This window comes from Oncorhynchus keta, chromosome 2, assembly GCF_023373465.1.
Source record: "Oncorhynchus keta strain PuntledgeMale-10-30-2019 chromosome 2, Oket_V2, whole genome shotgun sequence".
Taxonomy (NCBI): Eukaryota; Metazoa; Chordata; class Actinopteri; order Salmoniformes; family Salmonidae; genus Oncorhynchus; species Oncorhynchus keta.
Window position 1 is genome coordinate 63,697,921 of NC_068422.1, and position 24,656 is coordinate 63,722,576.

At 43.8% G+C, this 24,656-nt stretch overlaps 1 protein-coding gene across 10 annotated transcripts in view; it reads left to right on the forward strand.

The window, feature by feature from the left end:
* LOC118358473 (probable C-mannosyltransferase DPY19L3) overlaps nucleotides 1-24,656 on the forward strand; it is a 194,834-nt gene that overhangs the window by 163,750 nt on the left and 6,428 nt on the right. For 5 of the 10 annotated variants that reach the window (XM_052480397.1, XM_052480407.1, XM_052480421.1 and 2 more), the window contains 15 exons: nucleotides 5,983-6,110; nucleotides 9,933-10,023; nucleotides 12,193-12,314; nucleotides 12,442-12,587; nucleotides 12,894-13,017; nucleotides 13,232-13,366; nucleotides 14,574-14,705; nucleotides 14,834-14,935; nucleotides 16,501-16,574; nucleotides 17,319-17,477; nucleotides 18,442-18,570; nucleotides 19,516-19,627; nucleotides 19,912-19,968; nucleotides 20,248-20,330; nucleotides 23,760-23,892. In XM_052480397.1, the coding sequence (XP_052336357.1) occupies nucleotides 5,983-6,110; nucleotides 9,933-10,023; nucleotides 12,193-12,314; nucleotides 12,442-12,587; nucleotides 12,894-13,017; nucleotides 13,232-13,366; nucleotides 14,574-14,705; nucleotides 14,834-14,935; nucleotides 16,501-16,574; nucleotides 17,319-17,477; nucleotides 18,442-18,570; nucleotides 19,516-19,627; nucleotides 19,912-19,968; nucleotides 20,248-20,330; nucleotides 23,760-23,892 (1,727 nt within the window). Of the gene's footprint in view, nucleotides 1-5,982; nucleotides 6,111-7,076; nucleotides 8,378-9,932; nucleotides 10,024-12,192; nucleotides 12,315-12,441; nucleotides 12,588-12,893; nucleotides 13,018-13,231; nucleotides 13,367-14,573; nucleotides 14,706-14,833; nucleotides 14,936-16,500; nucleotides 16,575-17,318; nucleotides 17,478-18,441; nucleotides 18,571-19,515; nucleotides 19,628-19,911; nucleotides 19,969-20,247; nucleotides 20,331-23,759; nucleotides 23,893-24,656 lie in introns of those variants that run through there. The other 5 variants (XR_008080150.1, XR_008080155.1, XR_008080156.1 and 2 more) reach the window with 1 other exon arrangement.

Sequence of the window (24,656 nt, forward strand, 5' to 3'; positions counted from 1 at the left end):
CTGGATTTCTGCATAAATTGATCATAAAATGTTATCTGATCTTCATCTAAGTCACAACAATAGACAAACACAGACTGCTTAAACTAATAACACACAAACAATTTATAATTGTTCATGTCTTTATTGAACACATTGTGTAAACATTCACAGTGCAGGTCGGGGAAAGTATGTGAACCCTTGGATTTAATAACAGGTTGTTCCTCTGAACAAAACTGTTTCAATTCCAACATATTCTTGGGATGTCTGGTGTGAACCGCTCTCTTGAGCATCTCAATTGGGTTGTGGTCAGGACTGTCTGGGCCGACTGTCTAGACGGCGTATTTTCTTCTGTTCAAGCCTTTTCGTTGTTGATTTACTTTAGTCTTTTTCCTTTTATCCTGTTGCATCACCTAACGTCTGTTGAGCTTCAATTGGCAGACAGCCTCACATTCTCCTGAATGTCTTGATAAACTTGGGAATTCATTTTCCATCGATGATAGCAATTTGTCCAGGCCCTGAGGCAGCAAAGCCGCCCCAAACCATGATGCTCCCTTCACCATAGTTTACAGTTGGAATGATGTTGGTGTGCTGTGCCTTTTTTTCCACACATAGTGTTGTGTGTTCCTTCCAAACAACACAACTTTAGTTTCATCTGTCCACAGAATATTTTGCCAGTAGCACTATGGAACATCCAGGTGCTTTTTTGCAGACTTCAGACTGGCGGAAATGTTTTTTTTTTGGACAGCAGTGGCTCCTTCCATGGTGTCCTCCCATGAACCCCATTCTTGTTTAGTGTTTTACATATTTTAGACTCGTCAACAAAGATGTTAGCATCTTCCAGAGATTTCTGTAAGTCTTTAGCTGACACACTAGAATTCTTCTTAACCTCATCGAGCATTCTGAAGGGGGGCTCTTGCAGTCATCTTTGCAGGACGGAGAGTAGCAACAGTGCTGAAATTTCTCCATTTATAGACAATTTGTCTTATCGTGGACTGACTTTTAGAGTTACTTTTGTAACTCTTTCCAGCTTTATGCAAGGCAACAATTCTTAATCTTAGGTCTTCTGAGATGTTTTGTTTGAGGCATGGTTCACGTTAGGCAGTGCTTCTTGTGAATAGCAAACTCAGATTTTGTTGAGTGTTTTTTATGGGGCAGGGCAGCTCTATCTCGTCTCATTGATTCGTCTCAGGTTAGTTGACTCCTGACTCCAATTAGCTTTTGGAGAAGTCATTAGCCTAGGGGTTCACATACATAGTTTTTCCAACCGACACTGTGAATGTTTAAATGATGTATTCAATATAGACAAGAAATGTGTTTAAGCACACCGTGTTTGTCTATTGTTGCGACTTACAATTTCATCTGAAATTCATCTATGTCAAATTTGTGCAGTAAACCTCGTAATTCCAATGGTTTCGCATACTTTTTCTTGCCACTGTACAATCCATGTCTCAATTGTCTCAAGGCTTACAAGTCCTTCTTTAACCTCTCTCCTCCCCGTCATCTACACTAATTTTGAAGTGGATTTAACAAGTGACAACCATAAGGGATCATAGCTTTCACCTGGATTCACCCGGTCAGCCTATGTCATGGAAAGAGCAGGTGTTTTTAATGTTTGTAATACTCTGTGAATATGTCTCTATAGCTTAGTAGGCTCATGTGATTCAGTTCCTTGTGCTTAACTACAAACATGTATTTGGATGTGTCTGCTGCTTATGTCTTAGACTGCTGTCTACCTGATCTTCCTTATTGATATTACACTGAACAAAAAATATGAAACGCAATATGTAAAGTGTTGGTCCCATGTTTCACGAGTTGAAATAAAATATCCCAGAAATGTTCCATTGACACAAATATTATTTCTCTCAAATGTTGCACAAATTTTTTTTACGGCCCTGTTAGTGAGCATTTCTTCCTTGCCAAGATATGCAACACCTGTCAGGTGGATGGATTATCAAGAAGCTGATTAAACAGCATGATCATTACACAGGTGCATCTTGTGCTGGGGACAATAAAAAGGCACTCTAAAATGTGCAGTTTTGTCTGTCACACAACACAATGCCCCAGATGTCTCCATGTTTTGAGGGAGCATGCAATTGGCATGCTGACTGCAGGAATGTCCCCCAGAGCTGTTGCCAGAGAATTTAATGTTAATTTCACTACCATAAGAGACGCCTCCAATGTCTTTTTAGATAATTTGGCAGTATGTCCAACCGGCCTCACAACCGCAAACCACGTGTAACCACGCCAGCCCAGGAGCTCCACATCCGGCTACTTCACCAGCGGGATTGTCAGAGACCAGCCACAACCAAAGAATTTTGGCACAAACTGTCAGAAACCATCTCAGGGAAGCTCATCTGTGTGCTCGTCGTCGTCACCTGGGTCTTGATCTGACTGCAGTTTGGCGTCATAACTGACTTCAGTGGGCAAATGCTCACCGTTGACGGCCATTGGCGCGCTGGAGAAGTGTGCTCTTCATGGATGAATCCCAGTTTCAACTGTACCGGGCAGATGGCAGACAGCGTGTATGCCATTGTGTGGGCGTGCGGTTTGCTGATGTCAAAGTTGTGAACTGAGTGCCCCATGGTGTGGTAATGGTATGGGCAGGATTCAGCTACAGACAATGAACACCAATTGCATTTTATCGATGGTTATTTGAATGCACAGAGATCGTGATGTGATCCTGACGGCCATTGTCATGCCATTCATCCGACGCCATCGTCTCATGTTTCAGCATGATAATTCACTGCCCCATGTCGTAAGGATCTGTACACAATTACTGGAAGCTGAAAATGTCCCATTTCTTCCATGGCCTGCATACTCGTCAGCCATGTCACCCATTGAGCATGTTTGGGATGCTCTGGATCGACGTGTACAACAGCGTGTTATAGTGCACGCCGATATCCAGCCGATATCCAGCAACTTTGCACAGCCATTGAAGAGGAGTGGGACAAGGCCACAATCAGCAGCCTGATCAACTCTAAAAGAAGGAGATGTGCCGTGCTGAACGAGACAAATGGTGGTCACACCAGATACGGACTGGTTTTCTGATCCCTGCCCCTACCCTTTTTTTTTAAATGCATCTGTGACCATCAGATGCAGATCTGTATTCCCAGTCATGTGAAATCCATAGATTAGAACCTAAAGAATTTAAATGATTTAAATTGACTGATTTCCTTATCTGCCACCCTGTTTGACCTATAGACTTCCAACTTAGCATGTAGGTGTATTTCCTCGTGATAGATGAGGGATAGATTTTTTGGAAAACCTTTAAAAACTCATGAACTGTAAGTCCAAATAACACCAATAAATACATGTAAATCCACTTCACAATGGCCTATTAACTTGACATTTGTAAAGGTCATCCAAGACTACCGAGATGAACCATGTTAAGTTTGGCTATGATATCTTAAAAAATAAGGAAACTATTAACAATGAACCTTTTTTTGACTATAACACTAATGCTTTAAAAAAAAAGTTTTTAAAACATATTCTCATGGACTAAATGTAATATTCACTCCAAATGTGGTCTTTGGACTCATCACAATAGTCCCTAAAGAGTTTGAGAAAATGGCGCATTCCGCTATACTAGTAGATGCATATTAGCACATTAATATGCTAAAAATACTTATTCACATGAACCATAGGACCAAATTGTGGTGCCATAAAACTTCAATTAATAGTGCAGGCATTTATTTGCTTAAATCACTGAACACAAGTGTTATTGTAGACAGGCCTCTATTTGAGCCAGGCGCCTATTTCCTCAATGCACATAGCTTTTGATCATTTGTTTAGTTAATCCTTGAATTCCAGAATTCACTTCCAGCATTTGAATCAAACTCTTCATTTCCTGCACTGCAAATGTTATCATTTACACACTGTGATGTTTCTAAGCCTCTACTTAAATTATATATTTTCCTTGACAGAATAATTATTCTCGTTACTTTCGCCACTTATGTCTTCAATTGAAATGTATCGTCTGCATTTAACCCAACCCCTCTGAATCAGAGAGGTGCGGGTGGCTGCCTTAATTGACATCCACATCTTCGGGGAACAGTGGGTTAACTGCCTTTCTCAGGGGCAGAACGACAGATTTTTAATTTGCCAGCTCGGGGATTCGATCCAGCAACCTTTCGGTTACTGGCCCAATGCTCTAACCACTAGGCTACCTGCTGCCCCAATTTCTGTACTCCCGAAAGTGTTAACTGTCTTTGTGTTTTTGACATGCCGTTTGGATGTCACTGAGCCCCTGCCACCTTTCAGCAGCTCATCAATCAGGTATTATCCGGTCTGTCAGATTTTGCTTCAGCCTACATCAATGTTGTCATCCACAGCTCCACCTGGGAAATTAATCTGAAGGTGGTCTTTCAGCACGTTCAGGCAGCACATCCAAATGTGCCTTTGCCAAGACTGAGACTGAGTACCTTGGGTATGTGATCGGGAATGGCATCATCAAGCCCCAGGTGAAGAAAGTCCAGGCCATTGAGATATGTCCTCTCACCCAGACCAAGACCTCTGAGTCCTGGTTGTTCCATGGAATGTCAGGTTGGTACCGCAGATTTGTCCCTACCTTTTCTGCCAGAACTGCCATTCTTACAGATCTGACAAAGATAACCTGTCTAAACAAGGTCCAGTGGAAAAGAGAGGTGGAGACATCCTTCAAGGATGTCAATGAAGCTCTGAGTAAGCAACTTGTGCTGTACAGTCCTGATTTTGACAATACTTTTGCCATGCAAACTGATGCCTCTGAGTGTGGTGCAGGAGCTGATATTCAGGGTGAGCCGGGAGACTGCCATCCTATTGCCTACATCAGTTGTTCTCGAGAGAGAGGCTCTGTTTTCGACAGTGGAGAAGAAGTGCCTGGCAGTCAAGTTGGCTCTGGATTCATTTAGTTTCCATCTCCTTGGAGTTCTCATTGGAGACGGACCACCAGGCTCTGCAGTGGATGGACAGGATGAAGGACTCGAATGCTCTCATCACCCACTGGTACCTTTCTGCGCAGCCCCACAGATTCACAATCAGCCAAGTCCCTGGCAAGGACAATGCCACGGCTGATTTCCTTCCCCCAGGGGTCCGACAGCTGGAGGGGGAGTGTGTGAAGGCCGCACCGAGGACAGCGCAGTAAAAACTCCTGCCGAACAGATATCCTTTATAATTTATGCACGTTAGCAGTCACTTTACACTATACACATGGTGATACACATAATATAGAAATGAGGATGTGACACCATTGCTCTTGTTTCTTATATACCATAACTTCATTGAGGAAATACGATCTTGCCATTTGTTATCATTGTTTCTCTGTTGAATGCATGCTTCATGGTTTACATTGTCACTGGTGTAATTTCACTCCATCTAACTTTCATCGGTTAACCATTTTCAACAAACAGTAAAGGTTCTATATAATGTCATGTTTACCTCCGTGTCCCTGCGGTTACCGGCTCCATGTCTGCGCATCATGGATGCCGGTTGGGTTCTGTTAAAGGAGGTCCGAGCTGAATTTTGATACTCGGGTATATTCCCGGAGAGGTGTTGGGAAATGCACCCCACCCCCCCCTGTTCACCGCGGGGGAACTCTTTTCCCTTGACGTGTTGAAATAGCAAAGTACCTTTTAATTCACTGATTTTGTGTACTGCTAATGCCAAAATAACTTTGTCTTTCAAATTTGATCAGTACATTCAGACTTCATATCATGCATCGTGTGTATTTTCTTTATTTTTAAAGTTGAGACATTTTTTCATTTCAATTAATTTATCAATTTCGTCTATGCACCCTATCTCAGTATTGGTTTATTTTCTCGAGTCATAATTTGTATTTAGCAAATTAGATGAAAAAAAAACCTGCATTTTATGCACCCTATCTCAGTATCTCTTGCTGCCTCCTCGGTCATCCCTAGCACCCTGTTAGGCGTGGTGTCACATTGGTCAACGCAACATGCATACATACGAGAACCTAGTTTAGGCAAAGTTTTAATATTGTTTTGTGTTATGTTATTCTCTCTTCAGGCGTATGGACATGGAGGACAGTGCTATGGGTTGCCATAGGTTGGACTGTGGGAATTAGTCTTGGCATGCTGTCCTGCATCTATGTGGCCACGCTCCACGAAAATGACCTGTGGTTTTCCAACATTAAGGTGAGAATCCCCGGAGATGGCCTCTCTGTATGACCGCTGTCACTTGACTGTCCTGCACCCCACCCCTCGTCAACATCACGTTGGAAATCATATAGTCAAGTTGTTCGCGATAACGAATTTGGTTTAGAACGGAAGAGATCTTGATGAAGTGTAACTTCTATGATAAATCTGGAGTCATGATCTATGTCCTTCGTTGGATTCCCTAATGTCATAAACACCTCATGCTGAAACAGACAGATGGATTCTCCACGTCTTTCAAATCACACCTTTTTATAACCAAAGTCATGAAATTCAAGCCAATGGTTGTTACCAGATCCACCCTAAACCGGTAAAAGAACCTCCCAGAACAGTATAAAAGAACATATGATTCTGTCCAAGGATATGGTATTCAACAGGTTTTCCGTCACGGTGCTCTCTTCTCCCGGTTGCTGTGTTTTCTCTGAGAGTCCAGGTGTATACCTCCCACACAAATGCACAGCCCGACTCAGCTCACACGCGCATGCAAGCTGTGAATAATTTGCCAGTGTGTCCTGGAAATCAAAGCGCACACCTAAATGAGCTAACCTGCGTGGATGCACATAATTGATTCTATTCGGGTTTCTTGTCTTTGTGTTGTTTTCTAGTTCTCTGTCTATCTGTGAAGGTCGACAGATGTTCTCATTTATAATATATACGGGTCACTTTACAGAGCCGGCAGCAGCGACTCCCCTCTATTCAAACTCCATGTGTTTACTTAACACAGTGTTCAAGAGGATGACATCACTGCACATTGTGAGCCTAGCAGTTTCCCAGAAAAGTGTGTGTGTGTGACGCCTGATGCCTGTTAATGCTATTCTAGTTGTGGCTTTCTATGAAATCCACACTGTGGAAAAAGCGACAACACTGAACGGTCTAGACGGCAGTGGTATCCTATGACTACCGGGACCACCTTATATGATTCATGCTTTGTTCTGATGTCTGGTAGAGATGACCATGATCCGGGATAAACCATGCGATAGAGACACGATCCACTTTTTTCATCCCCTTATGTTTCATCATCTTTCCTCAGGAACAATGCCTCTCGACTGAATCAGGCTTTAGTGGGGACTTGAACGTGCTGATTTATTCATTTCCATTTCTTGGTGCCAGTGGAGTCAGTGGTGATTGTTGCAGTTAATCTATTGTGACTTCGGAGGGCTGCATGGGAGAAGGCCGGCCATGTCTGCTTTGTTTGGGAGTCTGCTCGTTTTGAAAGAGGCCGACTTTAATGATTCCGTATGGTTTTTAAGCACCGTCCACATGTTGAGTCAGTTTTGGCTCTACGTTGACTGTATGTTACGGTAGTTTTTCTGAAAGGCACGCGTGTCACTTAGTTATTTCCTTTGGGACATCGCTGCTCACTAAATTCATCACTTGTGAAGTCATGTCGGTGACCGTTGTAGCACCTACCGGAGCTTATTTCAGTCCACTTCTCACTCCGCTTTTGGAAATATTTAAGCGGTCTGAAAAAAACATCTTAACATTTTCCAAATGGTGTTCCAGGCTTTTTGTCTATGGCTTTTTCCTTTCTCTCTCTCTCTTTTTCTTTATAGATGTGCCGAGGGGTCACCAGTTGTGGGTTTGTTTCTCCTTCCCTATCCGGCAATTTCAGTTGTCTTCCAGATCACGGTCCCTCAGACGTGTTCGCTGCAGGTTGTTTTGCTTTTAAAGGCTTTTTAATGGCCTTGTAAAACTAATCTGATTGCTTTCTTTTTTTCTTTTCTTTTTATCAACTGGTTATTAGACATGTTGGGCAGTTAAAAAAGAGTGACTGGGGAAAAAATAAACAGAGAGTGGCCTGTTTTTCTCAGACTGTTTGCTGGACCGTGAGAGGAGTGAGCTTGGGTGTAAACCTTGTGGAGAGGTTGTTATCGTGACTCCACCTGGGTACTTTCTCATCAGTGGGTGACTGCTGGATGTTAGAGACAAGACGTGCATGAGAAACCCTGCCTCCAGACATGGAAATACGCAAGAGAGGACTGTGCAAGCTGGCGAGTTACTGGGGCATCTCTCAGGATGATGTGTCTGCTGAAAGTTGTGGTGGAGCAAGAGGGGGTTTAAGGGTCAGTGAAAGAGAAGACTCTGGGAGAGATTCCCAGAATTGGTACCGTCTGAGCATTCCACCTCTGTGGCCTTGGCAGACTGTTGTCATAGCAGCAGGGTTGGTATTGGCTATGCTGACTGGGCTGGCTCATGCCTGGTGTGTTTACTCCATACATGAGAACCTGCTGTGGTTTTCTCACCTCAAGGTAAGCTGTGCTCTCCTGATGTCATCAACCCTGACAGTGAGCACAGTACACCCCTTTTGTATAATGGGATGATGTTGCCCTTTCTGGAAAGTACTTGCAATACAGCTTTAACATTCTTTAAAATATTCAACTGTTGAAGAAATGGTCATTGGCGAGATAATCTTTGTTAACCCAGAACAAAAATATTGTGAAATGTGGTTAGACGCTCGTTTTGGTCAGATACTCGACTGCGGTACCATTTGCTTAAATGATAATGCCAGAAAAGCCGGTGCTTGGGAGATATATTGGCACGGGTGTTGTTAGGCCCGAGACGAAGTCGAAGGCTGGCCAACGGTGCCAATATATCCCCCCAAACACCGGCTCTGAAGGCCGGGTGACCAACATATTCAAATAATAATTGTACATATTTTCATTCAAATTTCATTTTGATGAATTTAATTCATACTATTTCTTCCTTCCACGAGATATAGTCCCGACACAAATCTAGGGTTCAGTTGCCATATTGGCTGGCAATGTTCTTATCTTTTGCTTGCTAGCTAGCAAACTACGGCAAATTTACAGTCAAGTCAAAGAGTGTAGCCATAGTTACAGCAAAGTAGCTGCATTTTCGTTTGTTTAAGCTGTTTTCTAGTGACATTTATTTGGATACATCCATAACATGGAGCCGATGATGCTTTGATTTCAGCTGGCAAAGAAAATGGGCTCTCTCTTCAGGACACTGTTATTCAGAGGAGCTAGCAAACAACACCGCTAAACACAATCACTCTATTGATATTTCTTTGTATATAATCATAATCATGATGCTGATTCATGATTTCCACTGTCTGGGGAAAAAAAGAGAAGCTCCCCCTGCCTGTCTTTTTTCAAATGTATTTTATTGAACCTTTATTTAACCAGGCTGTCTCATGTCTGTCATCCCGACTTTCCATTACTATGTGATCGCTGGAGATTGTTTCAATGTTCAAATTCAATTTGTGGCTGTATTGTGGTTACATGTTTTCAGGTTTTTTTTTTTTGAATTCTAGAAGCTTCTAAAGAGGCGTAATCTCTTTTATATCCTTCCCGTGTGCATCCATTTGCAGGTCTCATACTACCTGTCATTTCCCACAGGACATCAGTAATGTTGCGTATCCAGCACGATGTCTCAGGGGAGGACGTTATATTGCACTTTCTCATTCTTAAACAAACATTTTTACTGCACCTGTCTATTATAGTCTAAATGTTTATGGCCCGACGGTATTAACGGCTGTACATGCATTGAACATCATTCTGTAAAGTTTTGCCATACACAGTGCATTCGGAAAGTATTCAGACCCCTTGACTTTAAATGTGATATTTCAGTTCTTTATTTTCTATTCTAAAAACCTGTTTTTGTGGGGTATTATGTTTAGATTGATGGGGGGGTGTATTTAATCCATTTTAGAATAAGGCTGTAACCATAACAAAATGTGGAAAAATACTTTCCAAATGTGTTTTCCATATGAATAACTCATCTTTAGTTTTTTATATTGTTTCATGTTTTGTAAATTTATTTCCATCTCTACTTATATTTCAGGAAGTTGAGCGTGAAATCTCCTTTCGGACAGAATGTGGCCTGTACTACTCCTACTATAAACAGATGTTGAGAGCTCCCTCCATACAGCAAGGTATGGTACGATGACTGTTACTCCCTGCACGCCACAGCAGATATAGGCTAGCCCCTCCTACTCCCACATCCCCCTCAGGATAGTCTACTGGTCATCTCAGGGGAAAGAACACAGAGGCCACTGAGAATCATAACCTTTTATGGTCACAAGTGCTCTTTCCGAACTCAATGCCCTGGAAATGAGCCCATTCACTTTTCGAACATTTCCTTCACTCTGAAACCGGACAGTCGTCTTATCGCCCTCATCAAATGAATTCCCTCTGTTTTAATTATGCAGCGTTTGCCGAAATAAAGGTCCTTAAATAGCGAGACAGAGGGCATTGTCATACCCCTCGGTCCACACGTCTGTCCGGTCGGATCCCTTCATCATTATGTAATGGGAGAGGTATTTAACCAATGGCTTATTATGTAACCATGGTAACACAGCTAGTTAAAATGGAGACAATGAAATGGCATTGTAAGTGACCTTAGTCATACTTTAATCTTTTAACAGGGACCTCTCAGGATGGGGTGCTGTTGTATTTATGCATGGATAGTGAAACCAGTCATTCGACCATCAGTCATTTTTGCCTGGCTCTAATCAAAGGCATACTCAAAGTTGTGATGACATTGCCAGGGCTGGAGTGAAACCTCAGATCTTTATTGCTATTTTAGAGGTACTGTTTGCTGAAACCAAACCTAATTCAATAATGCTCTTGCCCTGCAGACTGGACACATGATCACATTTTGTTTACATGACTCCATCTGCTCAAGTTAGAGTGATCTTATCCCAGCGTTATGACTCAGCAGAGTTTATGTGAGATCCCAAATGTGGCATTAGTATCTCAGATCCTATAACTGGAGAAGTTAGATCCTATTTTATTTTTGAATGAGTTGCTGCATTAGACTACATACTGAAAGTGGACCAGGAAAGGATGATGACAAGTTGGCCAATCAGTAGTCTACTTCCATTCATATTTTGAATGACCGGTTTACACCTACACCATAGAGTAGTGGGGAGAAGGAGCTCCCCTGGCCGTTGGTGTCCGAAGTAATTTAGCCATTCACTGTAGCCATTGGCACTCTGTAGAATTGCGATTTTTCTCTTGTTTTCTTGTGTCAATTATCTTGTGACATTCCTGGATTACTCATTATACTAAAACAGTCAGATTTAATCAACAAATACGACAGTCCTTTAAAAAAAAAGGTGAAGGGTACAAGACTGTATGCATATATGGCTGTGTTGGCAAAATCACTACACATCCCATCGAGCCAAGCAGGGAGAGGCTGCCCATTTGTCACGGTTCCAAGACCAGTCAGAAACATCCAGCTAACCCTACGCCAATGATGCCAGTGGATCTCGAAATTGAACTTGGATCCGTGCTAAGTAGCAATGATATCCTTCGCCGCCATTGTTTTTACAACACAACAGGTAGCTCAAACCAGTCATGACTATTCAACAAAACAATAAATCAGTTTTGAGTTTCTTTCCAGCGAATTTCTTTAGTTTACATGGTTGTACGTATAACTAGCAAAGACGTTTTGAAGTTGAGGGTGCAGTGTTTGGCAATGAGGACTAACACGAGTAGCGCACTACAGCTAGTTTAGCCAGGGAAAACCGGGGGAGGATATAGCTGGGCGCACATGTGCACTAGGCTAGTTCAGGGCACATGTGCACTAGGCTAGTTCAGGGCACATGTGCACTAGGCTAGTTCAGGGCACATGTGCACTAGGCTAGTTCAGGGCACATGTGCACTAGGCTAGTTCAGGGCACAAATTGTAGTTTTTATTATGCCCTGATATCAGGAGCTGGCGGCCAAAAGTTTGAACAATTCAGGGACTGAAACACATACATCAGATGACATATATTTAAGGAGAGCGAATCGATATACAATCCCGAAATCAGCTGTCGCTGTCAATAGTGAAACAAAGCTTCAAGTGATGTTTGATTGAACCCGAATTCAGCTCCTCCTCACCACTTTGTCCTGTTGTTAGTGTTAGTGTACACCTATACCATTCCAACACAGAAAAGCTGCCTTTTAACATACCAAAGTACCATATATTTTTTGGGGGGGCAGGAGAACTATTTCACTTCTATTGTAATTAATTATAGGTCATCATTCATAGAAATCTGGAAACACGGGACAGTTACTTTTAAGAAAGAACCTCATTTCTGTCTGTATGCGATCAGGTCTTTCAGAGCTCATCAATGATAACGCCACTGAATCCAAGAGAACCATCAACCTCCTGCGACGCATGAACATCTATCAGGAGGTGTTCCTAGGTGTTCTCTATAGGATTCTACCCATACAGGTAACACAGAGAGCCCACGTCTACTAATGAGGCATTTCAAATAATAATGGAGACGATTGATGAGATGATTGGTCATTATTTCGTGTGTGTGTGTGTGTGTGTGTGTGTGTGTGTGTGTGTGTTTCAGGCCTACCTGGAGCCAGTGTATTTCTACATCTACACCGTGTTTTCCCTCCAAGCGGTGTATGTCATAGCCCTGTTCATCACCAGCTGGCTGCTCAGTGGTTCCTGGCTAGCAGGGGCTCTCACTGGAGTCTGGTACATCCTCAACAGGTATACGTCTCACCATGCACACCCAACTAATGATTCGTTGAAAGGCTAGACGTATTAGCCTGGTCCCAGATCTGTTGGTGCATTTTGCCTGCTCCGTTGTCATTCTCAAGCTAAACATGACTCAAGTCCATAAGGAGTTGTTGGCAAGAGAGCAGAAATGGACTCGGTCACAGGTTATACAATTATAGCTATTGGACAAACTTGATGTCCTACTGCAAGCTGTCACAAGGCCAATCCTAAATTGCCCACTTCGACCTAAGACCTGAATGGATAATTAAATGGTGGTGCTCTGTGATTGTGTTCCAGAGTGGACACAACTCGGGTGGAGTTCACCATCTCGCTCAGGGAGAACTGGTCCCTGCCCTTCTTCGCTCTCCAGATAGCTGCCATCACTTGCTACCTGAGGCCTCACCTCAAACCCATCCAGCAGGTAGACAAGTCACCTATCACCTAGCAGAGGACACCATCATCTCCTCTGTTCTCTACACGCGTACAATTAGACCAGAATAGGAGGATGAAGAGAAACATCTGTGGAAATAGACAATGGATCACAATCAAACTAAGTATCTTCTAAGTTGTTTTGAGGTCTAGTGGCTGGTTCTAATGGGATCTGTGTTGTCCGTCCACTCATTTCCTGTGAGCAGAAGGTGGTGTTGTGGCTGATGTTCCTGGCCACGTTGTGTTTCTGCCTCACCTGGCAGTTTAATCAGTTCATCCTGCTGGTTCAGGCTCTCATCATCTTCACCCTGGACTGTCTGGACCTCATCTCCACAGAACAGGTCTGTGACATCATTCCTCTCTCATCATGCACATCACAGCATTCAGATATATATGTGTGTGTGTGTGTATGTATTTTTGTTTCTGGGCCGAGATTCAATCCGTCACAGATTAAGGACCTGTGCGTGATGATAGAGAGACCACGTTCCCTGTAGATGGCAGCTAAGGCAATCACAATTGAGGGTTAGAGTTGACCGGGATGTGCACATGAAGCTAGGTTTATGGTTTTGGTTCAAATACAATTTTACATGCCAAATAAAACATGTGTAGACTTTTCTGTGAAATGCTTACTTGTGAGCCCTTTCCCAACAATGCAGAGTTAAAATAAAATAAAAAACAATAGTATATACAAGGTGTTCTGGTACCGAGTCAATGTGCAGGGTTACGAGGTATTTGAGGTAATATGTACATGTGGATTGGGCTAAAAGTGACTAGGCAATCAGGATAGATAAAAAACAGAGTAACAGCAGTGTGTGTGGCGTCAGTGTGTGTGTGTTGGAGTATCAGTGTAACGTGAGTCCATTGAGTTTGAGAGCCAGTGCAAGAGATTCAGTGCCACAAAAAAAAGGGTGACAATGCAAATAGTCAGGGTGGCCATTTGATGAACTGTTCAGCAGTGTTATGGCTTGGGGGTAGAAGCTGTTCAGCAGTGTTATGGCTTGGGGGTAGAAGCTGTTCAGCAGTGTTATGGCTTGGGGGTAGAAGCTGTTCAGGAGCTTTTTGGTCCCAGACTTGGTGCTCCCGGTACCGCTTGCCGTGCGGTAGTAGAGAGAACAGTCTATGACTTGGGTGGCTGGAGTCTTCGACAATTCTTAGGAGCTTCCTCTGACACCGCCTGGTATAGAGGTCCTGGATGGCTGGGAGCTCGGCCCCAGTGATGTACAGGGCTGTACGCATTACACTCTGTAGTGCCCTACGGTCCGATGCCAAGCAGTTGCCATACCAAGCGGTGATGCAGCCAGTCGAGATGCTCTCATGGTGCAGCTGTAGAACTTTTTGAGGATCTGAGGGCCCATGACAAATCTTTGAGACTATGGTTAGGGCTGAGCCAGGGTATGGACTTTGTAGCTCAGTTGGTAGAGCAGGGAGCTCGTAATGCCAGGGTAGTGAGTTCTATTCCCGGGACCACCCATACGTAAAATGTATGTAGTCGCTTTGGACAAAAGCATCTGCTAAATGGCATATGTTATTACCGGTACCTCTCTCCAGGTGACCTGCCTGTACCTAGTCCAGGTAAGCAGCCTGCTGTCCGTGTGGCTGCTGCAGTTCTGTAACTCCATGATCCTAGGCTCTCTGGCTCTCAGCTTCATTGTGGCCGCTCTCTTTGTCAAGCACTTCCAGGTGAGACCAAACATTTCACTGGTTTGTTTTACAGTCTTGATATACAGTAAGTGCAATATCAGTGGTCATGACACACTGATATACTGTTTTGTATTTTTGAATGCTCTTTGTCTTTGTGTTCCATGGAGAGAGGGCTGAAGACTGGTGGTCTCGCAGCGCGGCTGGGAAAGCTGCTCCTTCACACCGTCCTCGTCCTTGCACTAACATTCACTATTAATTATTTAGCCAAGGTGAGCCCTGAGACTTGCACTACATCCTCCTCCCTCCTCCTGTCACCGGGAATGAATAATAAGTCGTCTATGTGTGTTATGAGCTGTGGAGAAGCCAGGAGAAAGGCACACAGAAGTCAGGAGGACATCGTGAAAACATTTACAGTACCAGTCAAAGGTTTGGAGACACCTACTCATTCCAGGGTTTTTCTTTATTTTTACTGTTTTCTACATTGTAGAATAATAGTGAAGGCATCAAAACTATGACATTAACACATGGGATCATGTAGTAACAAAAAAGTGTTAAACATACCAAAATATATTTTAGATTTTATATTCTTCAAAGTAGCCACCCTTTGGGATGCCGAGTGGCGCATCAGTCTAAGGTACAGTATCTCAGTGCAAGAGGTCCCACTACTACTATACTACCCTGGTTCGAATCCAGGCTGTATCACATCCTGCCGTGATTGGGAGTCCCATAGGGCGGCGCACAGTTGGCCCGGCATCGTCCGGGTTTGGCCTGGGTAGGCCATCATTGTAAATATGAATTTGTTCTTAACTGACTTGCCTTGTTAAATAAATAAATAAATGTGTACACTCTTGGCATTCTCTCAACCCTCTCAACCAGCTACACCTGGAATGCTTTTCCAACCGTCTTGAAGGAGTTCCCACATATGCTGAGCACTTGTTGGCTGATTTTCCTTCACTCTGCGGTCCAACTCATCCCAAACCATCTCAATTGGGTTGATGTCGGGTGATTGTGGAGGCCAGGTCATCTGATGCAGCACTCCATGACATTCTTGGTCAATTAGCCCTTACACAGCCTGGATTCATAAATTCAAATAGCAATTTGACCATGAAGGCCTGATTCACACAGTCTCCACTGAACAGTTGATGTTGAGATGTATCTGTTACTTGAACTCACTGAAGCATTTATTTGGGCTGCAATTTCTGAGGCTGGTAACTTTAATGAACGTATCCTCTGTAGCAGAGGTAACTCTGGGTCTTTTACCAAATTGGGCTATCTTCTGTATACCACCCCTACCTTGTCACAGCACAACTGATTGGCACAAATGAAGGAGAAAAAAAGGAAAAGAAGGAAAGAAATCCCACAAATGAACTTTTAACAAGGCACACCTGTTAATTGAACTGTATCCCACCTCATGAAGCTGGCTGAGAGAATGCTGAGAGTGTGCAAAGCTGTAATCAAGGCAAAGACGGGCTACTTTGAAGAATCTACAATCTATTTTGATTTAACACTTTTTTGGTCACTACATGATTCCATACGTGTTATTTTACAGTTTTGATGTCTTCACTATTATTCTACAATGTACTTAATAGTACAAATAAAGAAAAACCCTTGATGAGAAGGTGTCCAAAATGTTGACAGGTTCTCTATATCCAGCTGTTTCAAAATACAGCATATAACTGACATTTACATGGGAATAACTATGCGTCTGTAATGTACTTTATGTTAACTTGCCACTAAGGAATGTTGTTTTTCAATGTCTGTCTGTTTCATGTTGACTCAGACATGCATAACCTGACCTTATCTCTTTCCCTTGTGTGTCTTCATGTTTGTACAGCAAGCGTTGCAGCTCCGTTCTGACGAACACATCTTTAAATTCATCAAGTCCAAATTTGGCTTGGGCCCTACCAGGTAGTATACACTGAGTTCCTTCATCGTGTTTTAATTATTCACTAACTGACACTTATTTAGTGTAGAATCCTGAGATGATAAAACCCCTTTCATTGATCGCATATTAAATGTAATTTATACACACAGAGGAAATGTGCTGTCGTATTTCAGATTAAGTATACAGCAAATTGAGGGAAAAAACTATGTCAATACTTAAAGCCAGTGTTACAAGAGCTTGCCAACATCTCTTTCTCTGTCTTTTTCTCTCTCTTTCTCTCTTTCACTTTCTCTCTCTCTCGCTCTGTGTCTGTCTCGCTCTGTGTCTGTCTCGCTCTGTGTCTGTCTCGCTCTGTGTCTGTCTCGCTCTGTGTCTGTCTCGCTCTGTGTCTGTCTCGCTCTGTGTCTGTCTCGCTCTGTGTCTGTCTCGCTCTGTGTCTGTCTCGCTCTGTGTCTGTCTCGCTCTGTGTCTGTCTGTCTCTCTCTTTCTCTGTCTCTCTCTTTCTCTGTCTGTCTCTCTCTCTGTGTGTCTTTGTCTCTCTCTCTCTCTCTCTCTCTCTGTGTATCTGTCTTTCTTTCTGTCTTTTTGTCTCTTTCTTTTTCTCTCTTTCTTTCTCTCTCTCTCTCTCTCTCTGTGTATCTGTCTTTCTCTCTTTCTGTCTCTTTCTCTCTCTCTCTCTCTCTCCTGTGTCTTTGTCTCTCTCTCTCTTTCTTCATGTGTGTGTGTCTTTCTGTCTGTCTTTCTCTCTCTGTGTCTGTCTCTCTCAGAGATTTCGATGCCAGTCTGTACCTATGTGAGGAAGCCTTTGGGCTGCTTCCCTTGGACACGTTTGACCGCTTGGCTGGCACTCTGCTGGCATACCCTTACCTCGTCACCCTGATTGTGCTCCTGGTGATGCTGGCGCTGGTAACACTGGCCAACCTCTGGTAAGGTGGATTTCCTTCTGTAGCTGTGGACTGAGAATGACGTTCGGACACAGCCCACATATGGTTGAGTCATGGCCCGTACATAACGGGTCTCTGGCTTCCAAGCGCCATCAGCCTTAATCCCATGTGCATATTACAACGCTTATCCACATTTTTTGTTGTGTTGTCATTTATTTTCTTCATTCTGTTTCCTTTAAATTCCTTCACCATCTGTCATGCTGAGGCCTGTCTTGTCTGGCTTCAAAACACTGAGATAGAGTAGAGTTCAGGAGGTTGCTTGTTGGTAGCCCACATATCTATGACATCATCATTATTATTTTGAATTAGTCATTCATTCATTCTTAATAATTAGTGAAGAGGATCTCCTCCTTTTTGAGTTTGTATGTGCTTTCTTTAGATGGTTTAGCAACTGACGGGGAGGTAGATGAGGAGGAGACACCGTAGGAGGGATGAACACCACCCAGGGGTTGAACGCTAGTCTCTAGGGTCGTAGTACAGTATGTACTTAGAGCCCACTTACTACTCAACCACAGTCTTTGCACATATAACAATGATTTAGCCACTCGTATGCCACCGCTGTCAGTTAGTTCCCGTAATTCTCCAGCTGTGTGGGGACCTAATAGAACGTATTGAGGTAGTGGGTGGCAGGCAGCATCACAACAATCCTATGAGTCCTCTCCCTAAGGCCCTGTGAGTATCTGAGCATGTCACGTCTGTGTGGCTCCGTCCCTGTTTGATGAGAGGGAGAGAGAATCCCGCTCCTATCCTTTTGTCCTGTTCTCATTCCAGTTATCAGAACCCAGTCTGGACCCCCAGGCACTCAACCCTCGCACAAGCTAATCATTACAGGCTCATTTCAGATACACCAGTTAACCTTTTGGAGGAGAGCGAAAGACAAACTGAATAATCTGCCTAATGTCTCCAGCCCTCGCCTTTATGTATTATGCATCAATGTTATTCTCAGTGATTCTTCAGCGGTCGGGCGGCCGCCGAAAGGCCGATGCGAGGCGCGGCCGATCTGTATGCGGGCAGATGTCGCCTACAATCTGTTACATACCGTCTTCTTCGGCCTCTTGGCGCTCGGCACCATGAGGTGAGCTCCGCTGCTTGTTCAAGATGATATCTCTCCCGACAGGTCTGGAATTATGCTGAATAACCAACATCTACTTTCTTTATCTCTCTCTCTCTCTCTCTCTCTCTCTCCTTATTCTTTCTCTCTCTCTCTCTCTCTCTCTCTCTCTCTCTCCTTATTCTTTCTCTCTCTCTCTCTCTCTCTCTCTCTCTCTCTCCTTATTCTTTCTCTCTCTCTCCTTATTCTTTCTCTCTCCTTATTCTTTCTCTCTCCTTATTCTTTCTCTCTCCTTATTCTTTCTCTCTCTCTCTCTCTCTCTCTCTCTCCTTATTCTTTCTCTCTCCTTATTCTTTCTCTCTCTCTCTCTCTCTCTCTCTCTCTCCTTATTCTTTCTCTCTCTCTCTCTCTCTCTCTCTCTCTCCTTATTCTTTCTCTCTCTCTCTCTCTCTCTCTCTCTCTCTCTCCTTATTCTTTCTCTCTCTCTCCTTATTCTTTCTCTCTCCTTATTCTTTCTCTCTCCTTATTCTTTCTCTCTCCTTATTCTTTCTCTCTCCTTATTCTCTCTCTCTCCTTATTCTTTCTCTCTCTCTCTCTCCTTATTCTTTCTCTCTCCTTATTCTTTCTCTCTCTCTCTCTCTCTCTCTCTCTCTCCTTATTCTTTCTCTCTCCTTATTCTTTCTGTTTAATCTGCCCATCTGTCCTCTGTCTGAGTGGCCCTCTCCAGGTCTTTAGTTTTTTTTTCTCTCTCCACTCTTGCTCTCTCCAAACCGCTCTTTCCTTATCTGTCAAATGTTTTGATTACACACCATTTCCAATTTGTGATGTTTATTTTGCTGCCCCCGTAATATGAGGAGAATGCTGCTGATAATATCCTGGCAATGCAAAGTACATTTTGCAAAGTGAAGGAAAAAAAGTTTAAATAAGGTTGTTCTGATCTTTTTAAAGACACTGTTCTTCTCTCTCCAGAATGAAATATCTGTGGACTGGCCATATGTGTGCCTTTGCTGCCTATGGCGTGTGTGGCAAGGAGCTGTGGTCCCTCTGCCTTAACATGATTCACTGTAACACTAAAACAAAGGTAAAGGCAACAGCTCCGACCCCTAAGGTTTATTTTACAGAAGCATGAGCACAGTACCTGTTAGCAGGTTCTGCATTCCACCATGAGATGGTCCAGTCCTACACTGAAGCAGTAGGAACACGTTGGAATGGTAGCTCGCTTATACTGTGCTGGGCAGTTACAAACTCATCCAGTAGGTGGCAATGTGGTAACAACCAACTAACACCAACATGTCTGTACAGAGAAACTAAATATCACAATTGATTGTAATGTTCACCCTGGTAATTTTCTCTCTCGTTTTGCAGCTGAGGCTGATCAGGTACACGCTTCCACTTGTCATTCTGTGTTTTCTATATTACAAGGTGAGACATTTGCCTTGCTATTTCATCACAATTTGCAGTACAATATTTTCTCACCCACAGAGATTGCAGTAACTGTGAACTGAATTGGAGTTAAAAATGGAAGCAGCAACCGGCTGGTGACTAGTGTGTTAAGGACTTTGGCTCTCTCTATCAACTGTACAGAGACATTGGCAGTCACTGGGATGTGTTTGGTTTATAGGGAAGTGATTATTGTGAGCTGATCTGTTTCTGTGGAGTTTGGTTATTTAGAGTCGTTTTCTTCATGCCGTTTCTCTGTAGTTCTGGCCCAAACTGATGACGGAAGTATCAGAACTGAGAGAATTCTACGACCCTGACACCGTTGAGCTGATGACCTGGATTAGGTATAAAATCCGATGTGTTTCTGCTTTAAATGTGCGCACATACGCAGACATACACGCACACGTGCGTAGATGTCAAAACAAAACGCGAATCAGGTTCGATTTTGTTCCACAGATCCAAGTTCCACCATCGTTGCCTGTGACTGCATGTGTTTATGTGAAATGTAGATTTGGTGAGCTTGTGGCGCATGAATAAGTAATGGAGGTCTGGAGAGGACCCAGCTGTTGGCAGTGGTTCAGCCCGTGGCCCAGGCCCCTGTGGTAGGGTTTTATCAAGCCAATCAGTCCTGATGTGATCGAAGATGGAGGGGAATTTGGCGTGGCTCCTTGGCTCTGAGAGAGACTGACTTGGGAGGACAGACCTTAAAAAGACTCTGTGAAATAACACAGGCTCTCTGCCTCGAGAGAAAATCCAATTTGCTCGGAGGATTAGCGTGTCGAGTTACCTTCACTGGTGCTAGCGCATTAAGCCTCTTGCCATGCGCTAATTACATTTAACATGAAAGAGTTAAGCAGTGATCGTGTTTCATGAAACTCGGGCATAGCAAAGCTGATCTTCTTTGTAGATTATCACAAATTCAGAGGGAATGTGAGCAAAAAAAAACAGGAAAAATATATTTCTGTCTCATTCACAGTATTTACATGAAGTGCTTATTGGTTTGTAATGGTAATCTTGCCGGGGAATGTACTTGAACATACCATATATATCCATGGGCGCTTTTTAAAAATAGTTACATTGTAACAAATCTGAAGAGTTCAGTTCGGTTTGTCTAGCAGCTCTTCTGGCAGCCTGGACTGGACTTCCTTGATGAAACTGGTTTGCTGACGGTTTCTTTTTTAAAGCCGAGTCTGTAGTTGTGAGTCCCTCCAGCTGCCTCATGCCAGATGCACATTCAGAAGTCTGTGGTAGCTCGCCATTGTGTGTGAATATGCTTGATAATTTCTCTCTCTTGACTTTGCTGGTTCCACGCTTGATGGTGCCCTTTTTAAGTTGTGCTGGTGCCTTGTCATTACTGTCTTGGACAGCGTTGTGAGGCACCGTCATCACAGACACCCTTATCATTTAGAGCATTGGCGGCCATGAAAATTAATTTCCCCCCTTTTGTTCGGTGGTTAATATTGTCAGGCCATCCTTTGATTCTGGAAAGCTGCGTTATTTCAGAATGTTGCCTTGTTTTTGAGTAATGAAGACAAATGACGCTTTTGTTTTCCCAGGGAAACTTCTGTAGCTGTAAGAGCGGCTGTGATTTCGGTTCACTACTGGAACAAAGAGGATGTTTTCACGCTGTAAACTGTGGATTTCTTCGTGTCTTTTCACACTCTCGTATCCTCTACTTTCATCTCTGTGCTAATTGTCGTTCTGTCAGCTTGACTTTTCTCTTCCTTATAATTTGTCCAAATTAGAAGTTTTCCCCTTATTATACATAGTCTCCAGAGGATGTCAGTAGCAGTAAGTAAAACTCTGTCTATCCTCGTATGAACCACAATTATTCCCCTCCTCAGGATATAATCGATAGAAAGCTTGTATCTTCGCCCACTGTGAAATTGCTTATAATGAAATTTTGCCAACCCTCCCTCTCTCAACCGATCAGTCAGTCAATCAATCATCATCACCCTCCACTCAGTCTCCGAACTCTGTGGCGGTTGAATTGGCCATTATAGTGGCTGGTTGGTGTAACAGCCGATATCTGTGGTGATCCGTCTCTTCTAGCTGGGAGCAGAGCAGATCGGCCAGTCAGATAGGATGAGCGGAGCTGTAGGATCTTAGGATGGACATGACAGGCCCATCTCTGTTTCTATCTCCATCTCTGCCGTACCTGAGCTCCCTACAAATCCCAGCCGTTAGCATCTCGGAGCTGTTAGCATCCCCCTCCCTCCCGTACCTGCCTCTCTTGGACTCGTGCTGTGTAGACATTACTAGGCTATCCTCCTCCTCCAGTCTCTGATTGGTAGACACTGAAACTTTCCACCTATCTGTTCTCTCTCTGCCCGGCAGCACTGCCACTTTAAAGTGTGCATCAACAGGTGTACAATGCTGTTAATTTACTGCATGACATAGTCCCACCTCTGCATGTAGCAGAAGTAACGCACAGGCACATTCATGCATACCAATTTCACGCTTAGTCACCATCCGTGTCCTCCTCCACCCACTATTAACCACATTAATACGTTTTTGTAATGTCACCGGGGCGGCAGGCATTTTGCTACCAGAATATACATCTGAAATGAAATAGAAATCAGCTGAGGTCTGAGGAATCCCACTTGAATATGCAGTAATTAAACGCACACTCCCCCGGAGAGGAGGAAGTGACCCGGAAGATCATGTCAGAGGTCAGCCCCATCACCTCATCACACACAGCCCAGGGTGGCTGGCGATTAGCCCCGCAAGCTGCTGATGTTCCTAGTGGGGGGGGGGGGTGTCTCAGTCTATCTCCGTTTTTTCTGTAATGTGGATTTGAACGGCAAATCAACATGAGGAATGGAGGAAATAATAGCTGCTGTGGAAAAGGCTCTGCTATGATCTCTTACCGAGTTAGAGAGTGATTTGATTTCCTTTTCTAATATAGATAATACAATGGCTCCTCCACCAGGGAATGAAACTGAAATAATTTAATTCACGGAATTAAACTGAAATAATTAAATTCTACCCGTGTGTGTTTGAGCAAACACTTTCTTGTGCTCTTTTGTGCCGTTCTCGACTGCCTGAACAACAGCTCGACAGGTGGTTCTCAACCGAATATGCACACACACTGTGCTGCTTGTTTCTGCTTGAAATGACCTGATTCCTCAGTTGTTACCAACAATTACCACCAATATGATTGTTACTGCAAATTGGTGCTGTGAGTGGAAACGCTGTGGTAACAACAAGGCTCTACTTAGTCAGGCTCTCTAGGCTGTACTACTGTAAAACATTCCACACTGGGCTTCGTCCTTCCTGTGAGTCCTCACTCGCCACCTCTCTAGAAAACGCCTGGAGAGAGATTCCTTTGCGAAAGAAAGATAAACATGCTTTATTTGTCCGAGGTCAATGTTCTGTTCCGAGCAGCCTTAGAAGGCTGTCCTTTCACTAGCCTTAGAATCTCTCCTTGAAGTTGTTCCTCCACAAAACCTTCAGCTGGCGTGTACACTATTTGTTATTTTAATAAAAAACAGTGTCATTGTAGCTGTGAAGAAGAAAAGCATTTTACGTCTGCAAAGGTTATTGTAAAAGAACTCGATGGCATTGAGTAAAGAATACCTGCAGTGTGCAAGTACAGCCATCAGTATTGTACTAGCCTGCTACTGTGTCACGATTAACCAACCGCAATTCCCATTTTGTTTAATGCACAAAGGCAGCGGCTCTACAGCATGTTAACATCTTCTGTGGTGTATAATGCCCACCGTGTAGCATACAGCAGGGTAAACGCGGATATCTTCTTCCTCGTCTTCCAGCTCGAAGACCCCCAAGAAGGCGGTGTTTGCTGGCAGCATGCAGCTGCTGGCTGGGATCAAACTGTGCACAGGGAGAGTCCTGACTAACCACCCACACTATGAAGACCGAGCTCTGAGAGAGAGGACCAAACAGGTAAAACAAACCCCCCCCTTTTAAAAAAAATCCTTTTCCTACTTCTATACTTTAAAAAAAAAAGTATGTCTACATAAGACCTGACCTGAGAGGAGAGTAACATAAAGAAAACGGCACACCTGTAAATATGTGATGACCAAGGTTTTGGGGGTCAAGTCCATTTAAAATGTCAGTCCAACCTGGGAATGAAACTGTCCACGTGGAAAAGAAAAGGGCCGTGTTCAAGTCGTCTCCACACTCAGAAGGCGGGTGACTCGGGTGATGATGCTATCAAGGAGAGGACACCACTTCCGTATACCTGTGCTGTGATATTAGCATGGAGGGGGACGTTGACCGCGGCCGGGGAAATGGAGTCCCATAAACCTCAGCGTGAGAGCATGCTATCAGTCACTTATATTTCCTGTCTGGCTTTCCCCTCAGTTTAACAGAAGCATGCGACTTTATCAGCCAGACAACGCCATGTTTTCATCTCACCCAGGGATGGCAAGTAGCATTTGTCAGATGTATAGATGAATTGTGGTGGTGTGAACCGTCGCTAAAGCTCGTTAGACAGTGCAGCGCGTGGGGCTAGGTGAGGGGGAGGCAGGCAGACAGGGGAGGAGATGGTGCACACGGCTGCTGAGTGGCTGGGTACAGAGCGTTCTGCCACTCTGTGGGTGGTGCTCTACGGCGTGTGATGCTGTGCCGTGCGGCGGTGCCTCACGAAGCTCTGCAGGCAGAGCTCTGACTAATGAAGCTCTGCAGCTGTGGGAGGGAGAGGGGAG